General features: G+C 33.0%; 1 protein-coding gene and 1 long non-coding RNA gene across 2 annotated transcripts; both read right to left on the bottom strand.

Annotated features, from left to right (window-relative positions):
• Positions 1-1438: 1438 nt before the first annotated feature.
• On the bottom strand, positions 1439-5582 carry LOC126874013 (uncharacterized). Its single transcript, XR_007692609.1, has 2 exons — positions 5499-5582; positions 1439-2103 (listed from the first exon to the last, which is right to left on the bottom strand). It is a non-coding gene; the product is annotated as an uncharacterized LOC126874013 (long non-coding RNA).
• Positions 5583-6158: 576 nt separating this feature from the next.
• On the bottom strand, positions 6159-12485 carry LOC126874020 (protein takeout-like). The gene is made up of 6 exons (XM_050635558.1): positions 12264-12485; positions 11460-11558; positions 9183-9333; positions 8261-8397; positions 7759-7908; positions 6159-6512 (listed from the first exon to the last, which is right to left on the bottom strand). The coding sequence occupies exons 1-6, from the start codon at positions 12325-12327 to the stop codon at positions 6358-6360; spliced, it is 756 nt and encodes a 251-aa protein (XP_050491515.1). The 5' UTR covers positions 12328-12485; the 3' UTR covers positions 6159-6357.
• Between the last annotated feature and the right edge of the window lie 3330 nt (positions 12486-15815).

The following is a 15815-nucleotide window of genomic DNA, read 5'->3' as shown; positions in this document are numbered from 1 at the left end:
TTCAATATTCCAAAGTTTATCCGCGACTATTGGCGAATCAGAATTTTATGCGTATATACTGGCTGCGTAACAAAACTGGTGACTGATCGAGAAAAAAGGACACAGTTTCGATCTTCTCGCTTGTCAGAGCGAGAGACGAAGGCGCCCGGATTGCGACAAAAAGGCGGGAAAGTACGCGGCTACGAAGGTTGCCCGCGAAATTTCGTCAAGTGACAGTGACACAGGCATACCGAATTCGTGAAACGAAACGCGGTGATTTCTATGTTACGGTGAACGAGACGTCTTGCGAACGTGATCTCGCATACGAATGCTTATTTGTCGAAAACCGACGGAGTGCACTTTAAAGTGGCGTCTAAGAGAAATGTATCGTTGAAACTAGTTTCAAATTTCCGTTTCGTTTTTACTTCTCCTTCTTCTCTTCTGTTTAACTTGCCACGTTCTTTCACGCAGTTCCCATCCAATTACATTCTTCTATCGTTGACAAATATCTTCGTTGTTCGAACAAAATATCGAGAAATATTCGTCTTATTGGTATGCAGGATTTTATATCGAAGAACATCTTAAAACGCTACAATGAATTTTCTGATGATTTCATGTAGAAAACACTCGTTCACGAAGACGTTCGTTGACATTGCGATTGCGCGAAAGAAAAATTAAGCTTACACGTATGTGCTATTATCTGTCGAGAGATTAATTCGATTGGATCTACGCTGTGGATTGAATTAAACGATTACTTTGCTCAATGATTGCAAACATAAATCTACCATTAAGGAAAGAATAGAAAATCGTACGCTTTGAGAAAGATAATAAAAAATTACGTGTTACTAATGAATCATTTCGTTCTGTTGAAACTTTACGTAAGCACCTTCTTTCGACCAGAAGAAACAGGATTGTACGTAATGCAGCAACAAAGTAGAAGATGTACACTCATTGTCAGACATACTTAGTGACTATACTTCGTACGATTACTATGAATCTACGACACTTCTATTACTACAAACTATATCAGCTGTTCGATTCACTTTTTCCATTTTCTTTTTCTTTCCTTGTTACAATCAAAGCTTGTATCATTTTCTTTTATGAAGATATATCTAGCGGTTCAAGACAATCAAGGACCTTCCTTATCACAGTGTGTATCAAAGAAGATAATGACAAGCTACACGTTTCCGTCATATTCAGTGAATCATCTTGTTTAACGATGCCACTGTGTATATAAACTGAACGACTGCTTAGAAGGTTAATTAATCAACTTTGAAAGCAAACAACTCTACGAACACTGAATCACACACAAAAAAAAAAAAAAAGAAAATGATGTTTCGTGTGACGCAATGTGTGCGTCTCCGTTAATCCAATCTGCTCCCGCGACTTTCTCGCTTCATTAGTAGATATTTATGTAATTGTTGGAAAATAAGAAATACAAAAAATCTAAAGAAACATATAAAGTAGAACTATTTATATTTATTTATATTTTTTGAACGATTAGAAAATACTAATACGACGTATGAGAATAAGAATAAGTAAAGTATCAAGGGTATTCGTTAAAACGTATCTTGTACTATTTATACAAAATTATTTGCTACAATGTTACACTCACCCAATTTCTACACATCGTTTCGCAACTTGATCTTTGATAGTTTACCGTTTTAATATTATACGACATAATTATACGACGAATGGTCATTTCCTTTCATTTCTCAATTTCATTCTTAATTAAACGTTTCTATTGCATGAACCCATTCGTACCATTGGCAACTACGTTAATTTACATAAGAACAAAGGTATAATATTATATTTCCATAATCTTTATTCATTATTGCATTATTTAGTCATTGGTGAAATAATCACTACATATATAGGGTGGTAGATAAAAGAAAGTTTCAAATTGATACAATACAAATTTCAGTAACTTCTGTACAAAAAATGTCTTACCATATTGGTAACAGTGACTCACTGCACGAGGTAAATTGTATTTATTCGTTGATCCGTTAAATATAAATCCATTTTGTAGGATTATGTCTCTTCACGCTTCTCGTTCTATAAACATCCTTTTATCCTCCACTGTACATCCGATCAACCGTACGAATCGTCACTTTCGCAGTAGACCTGCTAATACAATAAATATAATAATATCGCATCCGTACAATTTTTCCGCCTTATTATTTGATTCTTAATAAATTAACACTTTAATTAATTCTAATAACATTGCATTCTTCGTCCTTCATAAATTAACGTTTTAATTCACGATCTCGGTATATCTCATCGAACGACCATACCGATCGTCAGTTTCTGTAGCACTGCTGCTGATACTAATAATATTGCGTTTGCACAATTGTTACGTCTTATCGCGTTATTTGTCTCGCAATAAGTCAACGTTTTAACACTTTACCGACCGATAGCTTATTAATCGGTGTTTTACCGCCGACAATCTTTCTCATTATTTGAGCAGTAATTTGTTATTTAGTACTAAGGTACCTTCCTCAGTTGCGTCAGTTGCGTTGTTCTGTAAGCTCCCACAGTTTTATACCAATTTAAAAAACTTACCTTTCGCGATGAACGAAAAGAATGGTATTGGAGAGTCTAAACCGAAACAGAGCCAGCGCCAGAGAAAATCTGCGCCTGAGATACCGATCGGACGTGCTAGCGGTCGGTAAAGTGTAAAAACTCACCATCTGGCTACATCTTTTCGAGAAACCATAGGAATCGTCACTTTCTATAGCGGAGCTGCTAGCGCTAGGCTGGAGAAACGGCCTTGCGAAAGGCAAATCGCAGCAGCACGCGGTACAACCGGATATACGTTCGTAGGCATCGTGGGCAGCCTTGTCGCGACGTTCATGTCGGAAAACACCTGCGTTTCAACGGCCTAGAGCAGCAGACAATCCTTTACGTCGGCGACCTTCCGCGAACCATTGCGAAACCATAGTCCACGGTAACTGCAACCGGCATCCAGATGCATAGGATGCCCGTTCGATTCTCTTTCTAACCAGCCGAATGTCACCGCTGCTATTGTCACCACATGACAACCGACCATTTGTTACGAGACTAGTGCGACGTTTGTTCAACAACGTTAACCGCTAAGAATGTCCTCTTGCAAGCGGAATCTTTAGCTTTAATGATGTTGCACGATGGTATTGCAGGAACGTTGTGAGATTGCAACGGGGTGATACGTTGGATTTTGAAAAATTCCAAGTTACCTAAGAGTCTATTTATTTACGGTTGCTAACATGATTAACGAGTATAGGGAAGTCGTTTAAACAGGACACACTGTGCATGATATCGTTATTGTCGGTCGTTAAATAGGGAAAATTAGATTTGTGTATAAGATGAGAACAGCTGTGTATTTGTGACTATATAGAAATTCTTTTAATATTTGTTGTACTTTCAAATCGTGCAAAAAGCAGAAACCAAAAATTACGATAGAAACTTGTACTAGAAAAATTCTCTTATTACGCTGCTATTCTTCTCTAATAAATAAAAAGTTTAATACGGATACGTATTTTAATTTCAATTCTTTGGACTTGGAATTACTAAATACTATTTCGATCTATCAAAGGCAGCGTTGGATTTGATAAACTGGAAAATATCAATAAGATAAAACTGTAGTATTTTTAATAATGTTTCAGAAATTTGTATTGTTAATAAAGCAATAGCGGCAATACCGAGAGAAAATATTTCTATCTTGACCTCTTTACATCAAGACGTCCAGCAGTGTTCATTTTCTTTAATCGAGAATTTACGAGCGATACGCATTAGGGTGCATTTTATCAAAAGCGTTGCTTGTGTTAGTCTCCGGCACCACCCGTGGTGAGAGGTGATTCTAAAAAACTCCAGACAACCAGGATTAAAAGAAGTAAAGAAAAAGCGGTCGTTGCCAAAAAAAGACGCGCTTTATCGGATATAAACGATGCTACGGAAAAATAAGATACATCAATGGGTTCATTATCGATTCGGCATCGGAATTGCTCAATTTGCCCGTTCTGGGACCTACATATGCTTTTGCTCGGTCGAAGTATCTCGGAATAATATCATGTAAAGATGTTGTCTTATTTGTAATTTGTGTCTTGATATATAAAATTCAGTCTTCCTTTTTTCCATGAAAAATGTTCAAATATACAGTGCCGTTCAAAACTTTGCAATCGCTCTAATGTATGAAATTGAAAATAAGATTGAAAACTATGTAATTGAATATGTGCATCGCTTTAAACGGTGGTCTATTAGAATGATTTTCTGATTTTTCCAAGTAGTATTTTTTTTGTCCCTTTTTAATACCATAAGAGATTTTCCAATTCGAAATTATTTGGATACACAGTAAGGAGATATAATATTCCATTAGATAATAAACTGTCCATTTCGTTTACTGTTAAGTATAGAAGATGTAATATTATAATTTTATTGTAAAATAACATATTATAAGATGTTGCTATATAATGTTATATTATTAAGTACTATGTAACGTTACTTGTTGATTTATATGTATGCTGACTATTAAATGCTAGTTGAAAGTATTCAAGTTGGTAAAACGAATCCCTGAATTTTGTATTGAAATGTTTCGAACATTATCGATCGGTAAGAAATCTGATAGAACTTGGTATTGCGCGAATGGTAACGAAACAGAACTGAGAAGAACCGATTGATCGGTATTACCTCGATCGATAATATAGAAATTTAAAGACTCCCTTGCCTTTGCGATAACTAGACGACAGTTCGTAAAGATTTATGTAATCGTTCTGTGAGAGATAGATGGTGCGTGGAGTACGCTTATTTTTAAGTTTTTTTTAAAGGCTTAGTTTTAACTCTTAGTTTAGACAAGCAACGTGGAATGCGTGCTTCTTAATTTTAATTAATCTCAAAATAAACGTTTATATTGTCAGCACTTGTCATGGGATACATTGTGCTCATTTTTTGTACAAAGATACGTTATTTCACTTAGAGTGAAAAGTTAGAAGTTCCTTTATGTAATTCGTTTAAATATTAAATTACTAAATGGAAAAATTGATTTAACAGAATGTCTATAGTTCCATTTCTTAAATTTCGCTTCAAGTAAATTAGTATCTATTTATTTCTAAGTAGGTTTTAGTTCTAAGATTTACTTTCTTATTTGTTAATTTTAATCTACCTCTTGATTTTAAGTCTCATTGTTGAATGATGGCGGGATAACGAGGGATTTATTTTTTGTTTTAAGTTATAGCTTTAAACCTTACTCATAAGTCTTAATAAGATTGATTCCAAATTTGATTACCATAACCACAATAATCACGTCTCATATGGAAACACACGCTAATGCAAAACATAATATGCATAAAATTTTGCTATAGTAAATATTGAAATACTTTTGTGAGCCACTGTATACAGAAGTATCTATATCCACTTTTAACCAATTTCAGTGATCGAATTCGATATATGTTTGTAACAACTTTTTTTAATAATGCTCATTATTCTAAATCGTAGACGAATTAGATAATGTAGAAACAAATTTAAAAACTATTGATTGTATTCTTTACCTGACATTTAGATGAACCGTTCACGCTTCTTCTTGTTGTACCTTCTACGATTCCTGTCTAACCATTCCAACTAACCACTCTAAAACTGACGCTTCTACATTATATCTCAATACGATAGATCGATCGCGAAAAATTATATCGATTATTGATTAGACATCGCGATATATAATTGCGTATTTCGTCGTTTCACCGGCGCTGTAATCTTTAGTTTGAAGATGTGCGCGCATTTCGTACAAAAAATTAAAAAAATAAGTAATATATATCTAGAGAACATATTTATATCAAGTTAAAACAGTCTTTATATCAATAAGATCTTTGTATGAAGACATTTGAAGTATAAACGGGTTTAGACCTTGAAAAGACAAGTTTTGACTCACTCTACCTGTTACTCATTCCATAAACTATAAACCATGTTACCACTTAAATCAGTCTAATCATCTTTTGCTTTTAAACGCGACCTTCTCTTGTTAGCTGGAAGAAGATCTTGATATTACGAGCTATTAATAATGGCACCATATTTCTAATCATCAACGAAAATAAAATTGTTCATACAAGAACAGACAGTTTTTAAATTACGACTTTAGATTACGACTTTCAAATAATTACACCTAGAAAATAGGATCATTAGAATGTTAGTTCAAATAATTTACAACAGTAAAGTATGAAAATTAGTAAAAATTGTCTTTTATTAAGAAAAAGGAAATATACAAACACATTATTACGTGTCCTAAACATTTTTTACACGTACAATATGTACAAGTTTTTGGCATAGTCGCATAATTTTTCTTTGCGCTTTTTTACACGGAAGGGGGCTTAATTATTCCCGCGTGCAAATAGAATGATGGAAACTCTTAGTAATTTACTCCGGCGGGAAGATTTTGTTCAGTGGCACGCGACTGAACACTTCGTTGCTGAGTTGGGTGAAAACTTGACTGAAAGTTTCCTCGTAGGGGGCCTGGAGTTCCTTGAAAAGCAACTCGGAATTTTCATTGATGAAGTTGTTCAATTGTGGTCCTACAAAAGAAGAAGAAGGCAGGTGAAATATTAAATTATTAGATATATAATTCGAGGTCACAATATTCAAGTCTTCGAAACTCGTGTAAGATTATAGAAATTTTCAATGACAACAGAATCACATCAGTCTAGGTTATATTTTTGTTAGTTTATTAGGTTAATTATTCCATTTCTTTAATCATCTTAAACGTATTCTTTTCCATAAAATGTAATCCAGACCTAACCTCATTTAACCATAATGTTATCATAGATAAAATGTCATCTGATACAAATTTTATTTTAATATTACCATCCTATAATAAAACTATCACACTGTTACGTTTAATCGCTGCAAACGATTTTTTTTACTTTTTATATAAAATATTGAATTTCATTCGTGATAGCATTAACCTAATTTTGTTTTATGACAGTCATAGAGGTAATAACTGTCATTAATTAACAATTCTGTATGGTCTGTTATACTTTGTATGATCTAACTTAGAACTGAATAAATCTAATAAATAATGCATCATAGCATCGATAAGATAGAAGAAGATATTTATGTTAGAATTTCCATGTAATCATGACTGACTTAGAAAAAGATCAACTGTAAAGGTGAACGTCGTACATAATCATAAATTTATAAGTCTATGCACACGACGCATTATTCTTCTTTCATTCGAAACGGTGACCTCGTAAGATAAATAAGATCATATTTCTATTTTTGTGAGTAGCATAACAAGTATCATTATTGTAATCTGGTCATAAACAATGATTCTAATGAATGGTTTTCCTATAATTTTATACAAAATTGTGAGTCACGATGCATTGGAAATGTAAATACTACATTAGATGTTTTCTATAGTATTATTAGTAGATTATCAAATTGAATGTATTTATGAAAAATGTATTATTCGAATTATGAATGATTCAAGTAGAAAACTTATACCAAAGAAATCCAAACGGAAATTATTTGGAAAATTATGTAGCTTTTATCTCACTAAAAGTCCCTAGAAACTCATCGTTGTAAGTTATAAAATTGCTCTGACAAATTCACAAATTAGTCAAATTGATCGTTCTGGTAGCTGTAATATTATTACGCAAAAATGTATAAAAAATTCGGCTTTTAGTTAATATTTGATAAATGAAAAATTGAAATTTGTATAGACATGCACAGTAATTAGTACGTTTCTTGTTCGTAAAGGTTGATTAATATGCGCTAATAAATAAGGATTGCTGCTATTGTATGGTGATTTTTGATAAATACCTAGTATCTTGTCACCATTGAAGAGGTTGTCGAACTGCAAGTTGATTCGAGCAGGACTGAATTTCACTCCGTATTTCTTGATTTTCAAGTAAGTCTCTCCGTTCTTTTCATATTTCTCGCAGGATATTTCGTTATGCGATTTCAAGTCATCTAAATATTTGCATAAAAATAATGATTGAAAAAACATTATTCATTATTTATATTTATCATTTAAACGCAATAGATATAGATTTCTATAGATACAGAAATAGATAAGAAATACAAATCCTAAAAAACGGAGAAAAGAGAAGAAAATATGAATAAAAGGAATTACAAAGATGGGAATAGACGAAAATTCAATTTTTATATTTTTGAAATGAATTGATGTCGAAGAGATAGATTTCTAGAGAAGCGAAGAAGAAGAGGTCGTGAGGAATTTGAAAACGTTGTTTATCATCTACAATGTTAAGTTTTTTAAATTATAAGATGTAAGTAGATAATATATCAGCAAAAATATATTTACACATGGTGATGTTTGATCTTCCAGATCCTTTCACAGGCAAGAGTAACACTTTTCCTTCGATCTTGTAATCGGCGACGAAGTCTACTTGCGGATTGATCGAATCAGACGTCAATAAACATCCATTATCCACATCTAAGCTAAAAAACGAGCGTTATCGTTAACCATCGCCTTGTATCGAATTGTAAGTTTCATGTCAACATTGTATTTTTCCTCAATGCGTATAACGTTCTTTTTTTTCTTTATTTACTGACTATTTTGCAATTTATGGAAAAATATTTCATCTCGTTTAAAAGATTATGCGTTTATTATCATTTACGATGTAAAGTAACTTCGATACACGTTTCGTGCAATATCTGATAGAACAATCTACCGAATTATATTTTGACGCGTTCTTGAATTTTTCTAATTTTTCTACTTTCAATATCATTAAGTCTGTATATACTCTCATCAATTTAGAATAAATCCTTTTATTGGTTCCGTTTTTTCGAGTTCAAGTTTGATTTTAATGAACAGGACACAACTTTCAATTTCTACCAGGCGTTTCTTTCTCTTTTTCCTTATTACTTTATTGTACATCGTACCGGTTCTGCCCATATTTGGCCGATACTTATAATCCTAACACATGATACATTTCTTTCCTTAAATTATTATGCAACCGTTCTACTGTGTTTACTTATTTTTATTCGATTAAACTTGTTTACCAAACAGTCAATGCAATTCTCCATAATATTATATATAGTACAATTTTTTAATTATGAATCGACTAACGTAATTTCTAATAACCAATCCCATTAAACGTACTTATTCTGCTAAACGTCACGAAGAAGACGTTCGTTCGCCGTAAAATATTTTCTAATTCTCGGAAAGCAATTAATTGTCTAATTATTGAATATCAAATAAAGCAAGCCTTTTTTCAACTTACTGATGATTGTAGAGTTTAATACCCTTCGTAAGGCCATATAACTTAATATTCTTATATTCCTGCTTCAAAGTAACCGATCCTTGTGTTCCACCGATACTCACGCTGTCCACGGCCAATGGTTCAATCGGCAAAATCCTTAAACTCTTCAAGCCTGCAGAAGAAATTCATCTTTAACTTCGGTTCAATCTGCGATCTTTAACTTTCTTTTTTATTTTTATTGAAAAATGTTTCAAACACTTGACTTAATGAACGATTATACGATCGTATAATATGACAAAGAACTAGATATATAGTACAGCATTCTTTTAACTGTTTTAAAAACCTAACGTAATAAATAAAATTAGGTTTAGACATAAGTAACATAATTTGCCCACAAAGGATGGAAACGAAGTTCGTCCAGGCAAAATTAATAAATTCTTTTAATCGCATGATCTCTCTAGATAGTCAATCGACCGGTCACTAGAAACGATTATATAAAAGTTCTTCCTGTTGCAATTGCAGCCAATGAAAAGCACAGTTGCCGCATTTTCCACTTTATGTAAAAAGAAATAAAACTCGAATAGATGTATATTTTAGTTGGCAAGAGTAATAACGTGTACTTCGCTCTGAACATTTTCCGCGTGTAATCATTTTTATTCTTCTTTTACATATTTGCATAAATACATAAGGTTTGTAGTTTAATTGCCAAACGTCAAAGTCTAAGCAAATCTTCACAACTGCTCCGCAGAAAATTAAATTATTCTTCACTGAAATTATTAAACCCTGTGTCTTTGTTCAACTGAAACGAACGATACCGAAGTTGGAGAACTTTCAGAAAATTGTTAGCAAAAACAGTCAAAATGAAAATATCAAAATTATTCATTTATATGGATAAGATCTTTGTATAATAATTGTTCCAATACTAACCGTTTGTATGAGAATGAAAAAGGGTGCGTTAAAATTATTTTATATTTCGAGAATTATGTTTGAAATTATGTTAAGCACTCAATGTTTTGGATCTTATGAACGAGAGTATGTATACAGGTGAACACGTGTGTGAATTTTGATTGGGGATCCAGAAAGCGAAGGGAGTCAACTTGAGTCAAGGAGAACCTCTGTAAATTGCCACACGTGATTATATCGGAGAAACTAATGCCAGTTTCAAAGAAACGCAACGTGCATTGCTCTTGTGAAATCAACAAGAAATTGTGCACAACGTTTACCGATGCATCGAAAATTCTGACAAAAATGAAAAGTAGCAAAGGGATCAAAGTCTGTTTCAATCGATTCTCTGTCTAATTTGAATCCGTGGAAGATATTTTTCTTCAGGTTTCTTTGGACAAACTTGCAAATGTGAGAAATGGTTGTTCAATGATACAGGTTTCTCTCCTGCGTTCCTATGAAAAGTTTTAGCCTCTAGTGAAACCTGTAGAAAACTGAATATCAAATACTAATTGTACTATTTATAAACAAAGACATGTTTATTATTAATACTTTCAAAGGTAAGAACAAAAATTTAATAATCAATTCTAATGTTGCCATCTTAATTGTGAAACTAGCAGAGGAAATTAACTATTTGATGCTGATATTTGTAATTAAATAACATTTATAATTAATAATTTCCTCCAAAAGGAATGAAAACTTAGCCTATGATGTTGCACTTTCGAAAATTTAAGATTGAAGATATCGTGCGTGGAGGGAGATAGTAAAAATATCAATGAAAAATGATTGTCTGCTAATAACATTCATAATATATAATTTCTTTAAAGAAGGGGATGAAAATTTAATAATTCATTTATGATATTACTAGTTCGACTTAGAGAAGAAAATAGAAAAAGAAATGGAAGAACAGATACTATCCTTTCAATGAAAATTGCGTTGGATTAGGAGACCACGATCGGTCAGGTGAAATGGTTGCATAATTGTACAAATAATAAATATACTTATGCTCTCGGTAATGACGATAATTATTTGAGTGGTTGATTCATCTTTCAGAGGATAGATAGTAGACGATATCTCTATTCTATATATATATTTCTATTAACCAAATTGGTTTTTGCGGCAGAAATTGAAATTAATTCGATGCATAATGTTTGACGCAAATATACCACGTTCCTTGCTAATGATCAGATAGCATATACATAAGAATATTTTACAAATACTCCTAATGAGGAATAAAAGATTCTTACACTGTCGTAAGAGTTTCTATACAAAAAAAAAGCAATACAGGATGGATACAGATCAAAATAGAGATCAATTTTCCAATTTTTTGATAAAGAAAAAAAGGGTAATCCTTACCTCCAGCCAATGAAGTCACAACATCTGTAACAGCCGTGTCCAGGCATTTGGTAAGCTGTTCTGCTGGCAATGATCTGCTACATACCTTCCAATTGCTTGCTACAAGAATTAACGAAAAACAAACAAATAAATGAATGATACATACTGAGACTGATAATGAGGGAAAAAATGTCGCATGCAACAGTTACGTAAACAGTTACTGCATTGCAGTGGATCCAATAAAGTGCAACACCAGTTACGAAGCCGATCTGAAGCTCGGAATTGACTTTCTCTTTCAGACCGTGATCATGTCTCCATGATCTGTAATGATTTTTCGATTGGAAATCTGAAATGTTTCGTCCAGATTCAATAATTTCATTGTTTGCTCGCGGCACAAATTTCTTTTTCATCGACACTGAGTTCAATACTGACGTCTCTTTGGATCCACTCAATGATTCATACGTTTCTACATACATGATATTTGATTTTTCTTTAGTTAAAGTATTAATAAGTGTTAGAAAATTAGTCTTTTTACTTTAAAGTGTTTCATTGTATCTTATATTAATTTTTTTATGGTTATAGTAAATTTCATTGTTATTAGATGGTCGCTGAGGACAGATCACACGGAGTTTGTTCGAATACAGAAAAATAGCTAAAATGTTTGAATTATTTTACAGCGATTTTCTTTCTTTGTACTTTGGAAATCGTTCTAAGCCAAGGACGTGTAGCGGAGTGTGTAACAAAGTGTCGTAAGTTAAGAGTTGTCAGCCAAACGTTGTAACAACAAACAAAGAGTCGTGAGTGAAAAATACTGAAGCTACTTACGCAGATCGGTGGCGATGGCCATGGTCAATGACATGACCACGATGAGCAACTTGATTATCGCCATATTTCCCGTGAAAATTTCTATTAGATTGCTTAAAGAAGTGGTTCACGATGGTCTTCTCCGGATTGAAAATGACTTCGGACAGTTGAGTGTGAACTGAAGGAAACAGTCATTGATGCAGTCTATTTAAGCAGCAGGATCGCCCCACTACCACTTGGCTGATCAAGTACGCGTGCCTCTTCTCTCGAAATTATGCAAAAACGAAAAAACCCATTAAAACAATACCTAAGGATATACAAAGTAGTTGCGACACATAAGCTCTAAATGTTCAATATGATTCGTTGTTGTTGTTATCGGAAATTCCATTCCAATCTTTGATCTAAATCACTACAGTACCTAAAACTCTATCCGATGCAGTCGATGGACAAGATGTGGACAATTGTATTTACAATTGTAATTAATTTTCACGTAATTGAAGAAAACGGAAAAATTAATTGAAATGTATAAACAACTGACGCAAACACTTATTCATACAAGCAGTATACCGCGTGTTCTGACATCGGATAGTAGAGGTCCAGGAACACATTCGATAAATCGGGCTTTGTGATGACAGTTCGGATAAATGGAGTTCTGCCATATTTATCTACGTGCCTTCATTCAGTAACTGGAACTGTTGTCAGTGGTCTATGTAGACTGGAACTTTTTTCCTTTTTTCTTTTTCTTTGTCGTTTAGATTTATTGTACAGAATCTTAATCTTAGATTCCATTATTAAATCTTCTCACTTTCCTTTTTGTTCTTGCTTCTTTCTTTGCTTTCCTATCTTTCTATTAACAATCTGTAAACAGGTGTTTTAATAATTTAGCTTTAGAGATTCTTTTTTGTTTATACGTGACAATACACGTTTTTCGTTTTCCAAAAACAACTCTAATTTTACTAACTTTCTTGTCTTGTTTCTTCTGAGCTTCCCTTCTTTCTTTATCCCCTCTTGTTTTTTCAGATCTATAATGTAAATCGTGATTCTTTGTTTCCTTCTACGTTTTCTCTCTATTATATTTCTTTTTAATTTTGTCTTTCTTTTTTCAATCGTTTCTGTGTTCACATAGAGATGTCGGTGTAGATGATTGTAGAGATGGAATGTCGGTTGTGAGTGCAGTTGCTGTTTTATCCGCTCGTTGAAAGCGTTCACTTTAAAAGTAAAAGTATTTTGCATATGCAGGTTTGTCCCTTATCGATATTCCTCGTTCCTTCTTTGCGACGAGGGGAACAACCTACTCCTCTAGATATTCTCTTGACAGTTTTCATGGTTCAATTACTCTACGATGCTCTCTTGAATTTATTGATTATAGGTAATTGAATAGGTATCATGTTTAAGTACATATTTACAACTAATGATATATTCAGTTCGAATTACTCAGAATGGAACTTACTAGAATTTCACAGAAATCTTTGGTAGGATACAGATATTTGATAGGAAGCTGACAATTCTGGTTAATTATCTGCATGATATATTGATAACATTATAAACTCATTTATTTAAGTGCCGTAATTTTCATATTTATTTGCAATTTCAATAAACCACATCATTTAGTATCGATTTTACATGCAGAATATATTACATCTATTTAGAAACAAGTTTATCTTTATTTGAGTTTAAGCGATCATAAAAAGTTGTTTATTTGCTAGAATGCTATCTTACCACTAATCGATAACCACTTTTATCATTATCATCAGCAAATCTTTTTAAGGTAATAAAATATCAGAAAGTCGTAGACAATCATAGTCTACAAAAACTTTTGCAATATTTCAGATCTCAGTTCTCCAGCGCGATAAAAGCCTTATATGGAGCGTCGACGCACTCGGTGGACGTTAAAATTTTCCTTTCATCTGCATCTCGAATAGAAAACTCGAGGAAAAAGTCTCGCGGATGGCTGAGACGGAATTGCTCGAAGTGAACAGCGGCCATTTAGAGGCAACAAAGGGAACAACAAAGGGATTCTGAAGAGCTCGCTATTAACAGCCATCCTGTACGCCTGCCATCGAATCAGAAGAAAACAACCGTATGCAACTATGTTGATCTGAAAAAGAGCAATATTTGGCGACAAATATAGTCAGAAATGTATTTGTTAAATATTGTAAATCTTTTAACATTTTGAAAGATTCAAATTATCGTTACAAATTACTCTGAATTAGCTATAGGTTTGGTAATTCAGTTAGATAAAAAGTATTTTCAATAGCGAGACACATTAAGGAGTATATGTGAAAATCAATAATGAGCTACCTAAGTATCTTCTAAAACTTCTAAAAATAGTAAAGAGAATCTCTGTTCGAAGTTCAAGAGATGGGTAGATATTAATTGAATTTTAATATCTTTTTTTTTTCTTAGGCAATCCCAATTTCTCGTTCGAAAGTTCATATAAACCAAAATTAAATCATAGATTATTTCTTCACTACTTAACTCTACTTTATTCTTTTCCTAAGAACATAATTCTTTGATCCAATGATAAAATCATTCCCCTGCTACTTATTTTTTACGCTTTTACATTATTAATCTCCTCTTTTTGCGATGAAATTGTCGACTTTGTTAATATTCACGTGACATTGGCTGGATATTGTCAACCAAGACCTAAATCGATAACATTCGTTCGATCGTTCGATCTTTGAACGAAGTAAACGCGTTCATAAAATACGTCCTTGATAAGATGTGGATGATCGATTAAAAATGCACATGATTTCCTCAAAAACAACTAAGGTTACGCGTTCACGGTCGTCGAGGTTCACTGCTTCGGGGTTCACTGATCTCGAAACCGGCACAATTTTCGCTCGAGAGCAAGTTTTTACTTTCGTTGAATACGAAATGTATGAAACATTTAATACATTTAATCGGTAATCATTAAACTATTTTAACTGCTTGTTACTATTGACTGATATCACTGACTTATCCGACTATAAGACTATGATCTATTTAATGGGAAGATATCTAGAATTTCATCCAGTGACTTTCTAATTCGACAGAAATATCTAAAAATATTGAAACTAGAAGGACTTGCTTCGCCTGTTAGATATTGTCATGGCCAATTTAATGTTTGCTTATGTCGACGAATAAGTAATTTCCGTGTAGCGATAACATCTAATAATATTTTGAAGGTTTTGACGTTCATCCGTAAAAAAAGAAAAAAAAACGAGTAAAAAGAACAAAGATTATAATAGCAGCAAATAAAGTGCGTTACTGACATCAGCAATTAGTAACGCTATAAATTGTAAATTTTGAGCGATGCTTAGCATGTTCGATTGCTTGTTCAAATAACGACAGAGCCGACAAAGAACTGAACGACTGCTAATTTAGCTAACGCAGATTTTTATGGAATTCATAATTCGTCAAGACAGACGAATGCATTCATAAGTTTTTACGATTGTTTTCTTCTCTTTCTTTTTTACGAATCTTGATTAGATTCGACTATTTCATGACGTTTAAAAAGAAACGTTAAATTGCCATTTTGGTTTCGTAATCGTAAAACAATGCAATTTTATCTCAAGATCTCTGCGAGTCAAA

Source organism: Bombus huntii, chromosome 15 (assembly GCF_024542735.1).
Source record: "Bombus huntii isolate Logan2020A chromosome 15, iyBomHunt1.1, whole genome shotgun sequence".
Lineage (NCBI taxonomy): Eukaryota > Metazoa > Arthropoda > Insecta > Hymenoptera > Apidae > Bombus > Bombus huntii.
Note: the sequence above shows the minus strand (reverse complement) of the source record. Positions and strands in the feature narration are given on the sequence as shown.

Bases quoted from the DNA above. Each gene is read 5' to 3' on its own strand.
- LOC126874020 (XM_050635558.1), bottom strand. From the start codon at position 12,327: ATGGCGATAATCAAGTTGCTCATCGTGGTCATGTCATTGACCATGGCC. The intron at 11,559-12,263 runs GTAAGTAGCTTC...TAATTCTTGTAG, and splicing joins GGCCATCGCCACCGATCTGC to CAAGCAATTGGAAGGTATGT. The intron at 9,334-11,459 runs GTAAGGATTACC...TTTCTTCTGCAG, and splicing joins TGTGACTTCATTGGCTGGAG to GCTTGAAGAGTTTAAGGATT.